This window comes from Narcine bancroftii, chromosome 10 (assembly GCF_036971445.1).
Source record: "Narcine bancroftii isolate sNarBan1 chromosome 10, sNarBan1.hap1, whole genome shotgun sequence".
NCBI lineage: Eukaryota > Metazoa > Chordata > Chondrichthyes > Torpediniformes > Narcinidae > Narcine > Narcine bancroftii.
The window spans coordinates 78,290,142-78,298,267 of NC_091478.1; the positions used below are offsets into that span (position 1 = coordinate 78,290,142).

Below are 8,126 nucleotides of genomic sequence, written 5' to 3' on the forward strand. Positions count from 1 at the left end.
GATGTAAGATTGTTGTCGCTGAAGTGTATGGTCGCTGTTCTGTTCACTCGGTCGCGCACTGTGAATTTGGAGGTGGACCGAAGGTTTTGTGGAATGTGCGTGGTGGAGTGGGGGGCTGGGGTAAAAACACACCCGCCGTCGGCCGCCTCTGGTCCAGCTTCTGCGCTGCTCAGGCCCGGGTGCAGACAGGCAGGCGACGGGTCTTCGGGAGAGATGTCGGACTCCGATTCGGAGGATTACTCGTCGGAGGAGGACGCAGATTATGAGCCTTCGGGTAAACTTCACCTGATGTTCTCCGCGCGAGTTGGAGGGAGGAACACACGTGGGGAGAGACCCGGCTTCCCCATTCCTTCCACGCTGCAGAGAATGGGGCTGGGATAGAGAGGACAACCCTCCTCCCCCCCACCTCCCCAGGACACACAGAGAGACACACCCACACAGACACTAAAAGGCATCGTGGACGTTGACACTTGCAGCAATCTCTCTCTGAACCATTGAGGACCCCTTCCACTCTGTACACAGCATCTTCCAGCTGCTCCAGTCGGGAAAGAGATACAGGAGTATCAGAGCCAGCACCTCCAGGCTGAGGAACCGCTTCGTTCCTCCTGCAGTGAGAATGCTGAACGACCAGAACCAGAATCATGTCACGAAATTCCTTCTGCACCAGTATAATAGTGCAAACATTTATATAAACCACCTTGATGGCAGCGGGGAAGAAGTTATCCTGTGTTGCTGTGTGCTCATCTTCAGACTCCTGTACCTTTTTCCTAATGGTAGCAGTGTGAAGAGGACATGACTTGGGGTGGGTGGGGCGGGGGGTGGGGGGGTTCCTTGAGGATAGAGGCTGCTTTCTTAAGACATAGATGTCTTTGATGGAGTGAAGTCTGGTGCCCATGATGTGGCAGGCCAAGTTAAAAACCTGTCTTGAGCATTGGCACCACTGTACTAAACAGCGATGCAACCAGCCAGAATGCTTGTCACAGTGCATTCGCAGAAGTTTTCGAGAGTCTTGGTGGCATAACGAATCTTCTCAAGCCCCTTACAAAGTATAGCCACTGGTGAGCCTTCTTCATGATTGTATCGACATGGAGGCCCCAGTCTAGATCTTCAGAGATGTTGATACCTAGGAACTTGAAGTTCTTAACCCTTTACAGTGCTGATCCACTTGATGAGGGCTTGTTTGTGTTTTCCTGATTTCCTGAAATCCACAATCATCTTGGTTTTGCTAATATTGAGTGCAAGGTTGTTGTTGCTGTTGTTGTAACACCATTCAACGAACTGACTTCAAGAGGAAGTTGAGGAACACGACCCAGTCCTCATCGAGGGGTCAATAATGGGGAGGGTCAAGAATTTCAAGTTCCTGGGTGTCAACATCTCCGTGAATCTGTCCTGGAGCCTCCACGTTGATGCAATTGTAAAGAAGGCTGGCCAGCAGCTATACTTTGTGTGGTGTCTGAGGAGGTTTGGTATGTCACTAAAGACTCTCGTAAACTTCTATAGGTGGACCGTGGAGAGCACTCTGGTTGGTTGCATCACTTTCTGGTACAGAGGCGCCAACACTCAGGACAAGAATAAACTTCAGAAGGTTGTTAACTCAGCCTGTGACATCACAGGCACCAGACTTAACTCCATTGAGGACATCTACATGAGGCAGTGTCTTAAAAAGGCAGTGTCTTTAAAAGGCAGTGTCTTTAAAAGGCAGTGTCTTAAAAAGGCAGTGTCTTAAAAAGGCAGTGTCTTAAAAAGGCAGTGTCTTAAAAAGGCAGTGTCTTAAAAAGGCAGTGTCTTAAAAAGGCAGTGTCTTAAAAAGGCAGTGTCTTAAAAAGGCAGTGTCTTAAAAAGGCAGTGTCTTAAAAAGGCAGTGTCTTAAAAAGGCAGTGTCTTAAAAAGGCAGTGTCTTAAAAAGGCAGTGTCTTAAAAAGGCAGTGTCTTAAAAAGGCAGTGTCTTAAAAAGGCAGTGTCTTAAAAAGGCAGTGTCTTAAAAAGGCAGTGTCTTAAAAAGGCAGTGTCTTAAAAAGGCAGTGTCTTAAAAAGGCAGTGTCTTAAAAAGGCAGTGTCTTAAAAAGGCAGTGTCTTAAAAAGGCAGTGTCTTAAAAAGGCAGTGTCTTAAAAAGGCAGTGTCTTAAAAAGGCAGTGTCTTAAAAAGGCAGCCTCTATCCTTAAAGACCCCCCGAGTCACTGCCTTTACTCTGCAACCATCAGAGGAAAGGTACAGGAGCCTAAAGACGAGCACTCAGCAGCACAAGAACAGCCTTTTCCATCAGATTCCTGAATAATCAATGAACCAAAGACACTACCTTGCTTTTTGTGTGCTATCATTGTAATGTCGTCTGATCGTTATAAAACATATGTTTGCATTATAATGCTGCTGCAAAACTGATTCTGGTCTGTTTCCATCCTGGTTGCTTCCTCCTTGTTGTTTTGATTCTGCCAACAACTGGAGTGTCGTCGGCAAATTTGTAGATAGCTTTTGAATTGTGCTTGGCCAGTGTGAGTAGAGCAGTGGGCTAAGCACACATGCTTGAAATGCATCTGAATTAATTACAAGTGAGGAGGAATGTGGTTTCCAATTTGTACTGACTGTGGTCTTCCAATATTGAACTTGAGAATCTAATTGCAGAGTGGAGGTGCAGAGGCCCAGAGTTTGGAGCTTGTTGACCAGCACTGAGGAATAATGGTATTGAAGGCTGAGTTGCAGCCGATGAAGAGTAGTTGTATGTGTGAGTTGCTGTTGTATTGGTGGTCCACAGCTGAATGGAGAGCCAGTAATGTTGCGTTTGCAGTGAAGCAATTGTGATGGTAGGCGAATTGAAGTTGGTCCAGACCTGTACTTGGGTATGTGTTAATTCTGGCCATGACTAATCTTAAAGGAACTGCTCACACTAACTAGCCGAGACTCTTGTCTATATGAAACAATATTTATTTGTTTACTTCTCCTGAATATGTATTGTTTGACTGTTGCATGATCTGTCTGGTTGTGAGTCTGCAGGTTTTGCACCGAGGACCAGAGAACACTATTTTGTTGGGTTGTACTTGTGCAATCAGATGTCAAGACTTGACTTATCCAAATGAAATTTGTTGTGTAATGAAATATCATTAGCCTCCTCTTGCAAGTTTTTTTAAGACTTTGAAAATTACCCTTGAAACAAATCAAACTGTTATTTGTTGATGGTCTAATACTGCTACACAATCGATTGCCTTCGTTGCACAGGCCTATTGAAGTAGAAATTGCAACTTAAAGCACCTGGTCAGGATTGAGTCCCAAGAACAAGTATGTGATGCATGAAGATGAAGTTGAGTGAAACTAAAGACCATTCTTTGATACCATTCTATGTATATTCAGCACCGAGGATATTTTATGTGACTATTGTCCATCTGCACATTTGATCGAAAATTTGTTAAACCACATAAAATTTATATATTTTTATTTTTTATGTTGTATTTGACAAACTATAATGGGGATACAGGAGATGTAAGAGCCAAAATGTGCGTACCTATCTTGTTGGTAGGTATCCCAGGTTTCTTAGGCTGGGCGTAGCTATCTTGATTCCTGTGCGCATGTGGGAGTCTTCGGTTGGCGCATGTACGGTTCACATGTTGGAGTTCGGTTAGCACATACGCAAGAGTTAAGGGCATGAATTCAATATTGTTAGGGCGCTTAACTCTTACGCATGTGCCAACCGAACTCCAATACACGAACCCACCGGAAATCGCGATGGTCATGCCCAGCATGTGGACACCGACTAACGAGGTAAGTATGCGTCCATTCCAAGATACGACCGATCCTTCAGTCTGAATTAGTTGTATGTTGGGGAGTGTCTGAATAGAAAAAATGCATTGTGGAAACAGACCACACAATAGAATTTCAGTCAGTCAAAAGCATGGGTTCAGTAAAAATCCATTTCTGAAGTTTGATGAACTGATAGAGGAGGAAGTACAATCTTCAACAGTTTTATCCAAACAACATTTATTTTGAACTTATTTTAGCCACATTGTGTATGAATGAAAAACTAGACAAAGAGCCATGACAATAGGGGGAAAAAATGGAGGAATATTTACAGTACCTAATATGTTTGGATTATTTCAGTCTTCACAGTGATGGTGAAGGAAAGACTTGATGGGGGGGTGGGGGGCGGGGGGGAAGAGGGAAAAGTGAGGTATGGAGAAAAGGAAGATCAGAACAAAGAGTGTGCATGTATTAGGGAGAGATATCATCTTAGAGATGTGGAGAGGATTCCCAATCTGGGCCACAGGCCTCTGAGAATGTAGTTGTAAATGCATTTAATAAAGTCCAGACTGTTGATAGAAATGCTTAATTTGTCCAAATTAGAGATTTCAATGCAACTAATGCAACCCATTATAATTGATGCAAGTGAGGATAAGATATTGTTGATGATACGTGACTGATATGTATATCTGGGACTGTGGATTTGATGGTCATTGCAAATGTGTAGAACAAGATGAAGCTTTATGCTTGTTAGAGGCAAATCATGACGCAACAGATGTTGCCAAGACTTTGATTTTTCTTTCTCCCTGTGTTATTAAGAGATCCCAAGTGAAATTTGTAGAGGCTGTCACCAACATTTTCTAATTGCCGCCTTTTGGGTCATCTTTTGCATCTGGAGAGTGATGCCACTGTTTAAATATGGAGGAATGATGGTTATATAGTCAACCATATAGGAAAGAAAATGCATGATTTTAAGTAAGGCATTGATAAATGTGGGAGTGCATGTGGAGAGATCTCTGAAGCAGGAACTATGGATAAATTGATTAAGATCTTCCTGGTACCTTTATTAAATGCAATACTGGGAAGACTATGTTTGAACTAGATCAATGTAAGTGTACAGAGTAAAATTCTGGTCACTGAATTACAGGAAGAATGTGATGGCATGGTCATGAATTTTAGTTATGAGGAGAGATCTCCGGCTGGATTTTTATTGGAACACAGGAAGCTGAGGAGCGATGTAAACGTGTGTGTGTAAGATTATGAGGGGCTAGGCCAGATAGAAATGAAAGCGAAAATTAACCCGAACCAAGAAAGAATTAACTACAAGGTTTAGATTCAAGATAAATTGTGTAAGAATGAGAGGGAATTTGAGAAAAATGTTTTCATTCCAAAAGCTGGAAGATATCCGAAAGGTGATGGAGAAGTAAGCCTTCTCCTTATTTTGCTGCACCCTACATGTTTGTGGAATAAGAGCTGGGGTGGAAGATTAGTCTGAATATTTATTTTAGGCCATGTGGAGTTTATGGCCTTCTGTGGATAAATATGCATAATGCTTTGATTTTTTTTTTTGCTGAATTAATTAATGAAACCAGAAGTGGAGCACATGAGCACAATGCTTTGTTATTTTTCAACTCTTCTCTCATAGTCCCTCCAATGAAGACAAAACACATTCTGCATCTCTTCCCCTTCCCCCCCCCCCCCCGCCCTTGGACATTATACCAATGGCTCAAGAGGTGTACTAACCTGTTGATTATTGCCATATTTTCTTCCTCTTTCTCCATCTGACCCATTTGTTTTTATGCCTTTCTCTCCTTTTGTCTGGAATCTGCCATTTCTTTGCCTGTATCATATCTCTGTTCACCATCCATTCTTTTTCTTCCATTGATGCTGCTCGACCCGGTGAGTTCTTCCAATGGATTGGAGTTTAGCTTGGTTTTAATTCCATTTGTATTTTGGTTACAGATATAAGAGGGTAATGTACATTTTTTTGATCTCTGCAGATGAAGATTACAGTGAAGATGATGGTAGTGAGCTGGTGAAAGAAAATCTTGAGGATGAAGATGAACAACTGCAGAAAAAGAAGTCAGGAAAGAAAACTGGAAAAACAGTCTCCTCCAGGTATATAAACTGTATTTCGTGAGATGTTACGAAAGGCAAGTTTCACAAGTGATCTTAACACAGCCTCGTATTTAGCGCTGAACACAGCCTCTTATTCTGCTTCCCTATATACTTGTTTCCCATTACTGTCAATGAAAGATTATTCCTGTAGAATCTTCCAGCAGCTTGTTGGTGAGTGCTTCCTTTTGCTGATTCTGTGTCCTGTTTCTCCCCCTCTCCAATTAATAACCCTCTTGTATCCAACTGAACATGACTTGCCAGTTCCAGATGTGTTCTACATGACAACGCTGGGTGAGGGATACAGTCCAAATTTTATTTATTAATTTTTTTTAAAAATTGGCCCACTTTGTGCTCTGTTGCCTCGGATTTTACATGTGCAGGAGTCACATTTATAGTATTAACTTGTAAACTTTCATTCAATAGAAACAAAGAGGCACAATATTTTGAATGTGAGGATGAACGTGAAAAGGAGCAGGACCATGTTGTTGACCCAGAGGAATGCGCAAAAGTTGAAAAGAAAAAGGCTGATGACCTCTGGGCCAGCTTCCTGAGTGATGTTGGGCAAAACACTAAACCGAAATCTATGATTCCAGCTTCCAACAAAGAGGTAATGACAAAAACTGGAGAATAAGAACGGTAGATACTTTAGCATAATGGAAATACCTGAGAGACTGTGGATGCTACAGAATGATGTTTTCCCAAAGCAGCAGAGAGGATCACTGAGATCTCTCAGAATCAGAATTTATTGTCATGAACATGTCATGAAATTCGTTGTTTTGCTATAAATTTTTTTTTTTTTTTAAATAATAATAAATTTATGTAAAAGAAGCAAAAGTGAGGTAGTATCTGTGGTTCATTGAAAGTTCAGAAATCTGATGGCAGAGGGGAAGAAGCTGTTTTTGTACCATTGGTTGTTCGTCTTCAGGCTTCTCTACCTCCATCCTGATGGTAGCAGTGTGGAGGGCATAATTTGGGTGATGAGGGTCCTTGAGGAAAGAGGCTGCTCTCTTCAGACACTGCCTCTTCCATATGCTCTCGATGGAGTGAAGGCTGATGTCCGTAATGGTGCTGGCCAAGTTCACAGTTCTTTGTAGTCTTGTCCTGTGCATTGGCACCTCCGTACCAGACAGTGATGCAACCAGTCAGAAATTTGCAAGAGTCTTTGTTGACATTCCAAATCTCCTCAAACTCCTCATGAAGTATAGCCGCTGGCAAGCCTTCATTATTGCATCGACATAAGAGACCCCAGGATGGATCTTAAGAGATATTGACACCCAGGATATTGAAGTTCTTAGCCTTTTCCACTGCTGACACCTTGATGAGGTCTGGTTCCTGTTTTCCTGATTTTTTTCCCCCCCCCCCCTTTCGAAGACAACAGTCAGTTTCTTAATTTACTCTCATTGAATGTTGTGACACCACTCAACTAGCTGATCTATTTCATTCATGTACGCTTCCTTCTTGCTGTCTGTGATTCTGCCGATAACTGTGGTGTCATCAGTAAATTTGCATATGGCATTTGAACTGTGGCTGGCCACACAATCGTGGGTGTAGAGCGAGTAGAGCAGTGGGCTACTACGCATCCTTGAGCTATTCCTGTATTGGATTGTCAATGAGGAGGAGATGTTGTTTCTGATTTGTATTGACTGGTCTTCCAATGAGGAAGTTAAGGATTCAGTTGCAGAGGTAGTACAAACGCCCAGGTTTTGGAGCTGAGGCTATGATGGAGTCGAAAGCTGAGCTGTAGTTGATGAATCTGTTGTTGTTGCTGAGTAGAGAGCCAGTGAAACTGCATCTGCTGTGGAGCAATTGTGGCATTTTGGTGAATTGCAGTGGGTCTGGGTCTTGGGTGTGAGTTAATTCTGGCCATGACTAAGCTGTCAAAGCATTTAATCACAGTAGATGTAAGTGCCTCTGGGCGATAGTCATTTAGGCAGCGCATTCTGCTCTTGGGCACTGGGATGATTGATCCCTCTCTCCCATTGATGTGATTTTCTGGCATCGTTGTTTAAAGAGAGCTTACAAAATCTGAAAGGACTCCTACCATCTTGCACACAGCATCTTCCAGCTACTTCCAGTGGGAAGGAGATACCGAAGTATTAGAGCCAGATCCACCAAGTTGAGGAACACCATTTGAAGAACATGTGCTGAATGACTTCTTAACTGAAAAACAACTCCCCATGATACTGTGATTTATTAATAAATATTTATTTTTAATATATGCATGTAAGACATGTATAAGGTTCTGTGTATATGTTTACATATAGTCTGTGTGTTTACACCG

General features: G+C 42.4%; 1 protein-coding gene across 2 annotated transcripts in view; it reads left to right on the forward strand.

Annotated features, from left to right (window-relative positions):
- Window positions 1–105: 105 nt before the first annotated feature.
- cfdp1 (craniofacial development protein 1) overlaps window positions 106–8,126 on the forward strand; it is a 148,736-nt gene continuing 140,715 nt past the window's right edge. Inside the window, exons 1-3 of one of the 2 annotated variants that reach the window (XM_069901514.1) lie at window positions 106–274; window positions 5,728–5,845; window positions 6,269–6,452. In XM_069901514.1, coding sequence (XP_069757615.1) covers window positions 214–274; window positions 5,728–5,845; window positions 6,269–6,452 — 363 coding nt within the window. In that variant the 5' untranslated portion in view covers window positions 106–213. The remainder of the gene's footprint in view (window positions 275–5,727; window positions 5,846–6,268; window positions 6,453–8,126) is intronic. The other variant, XM_069901513.1, reaches the window with a different exon arrangement.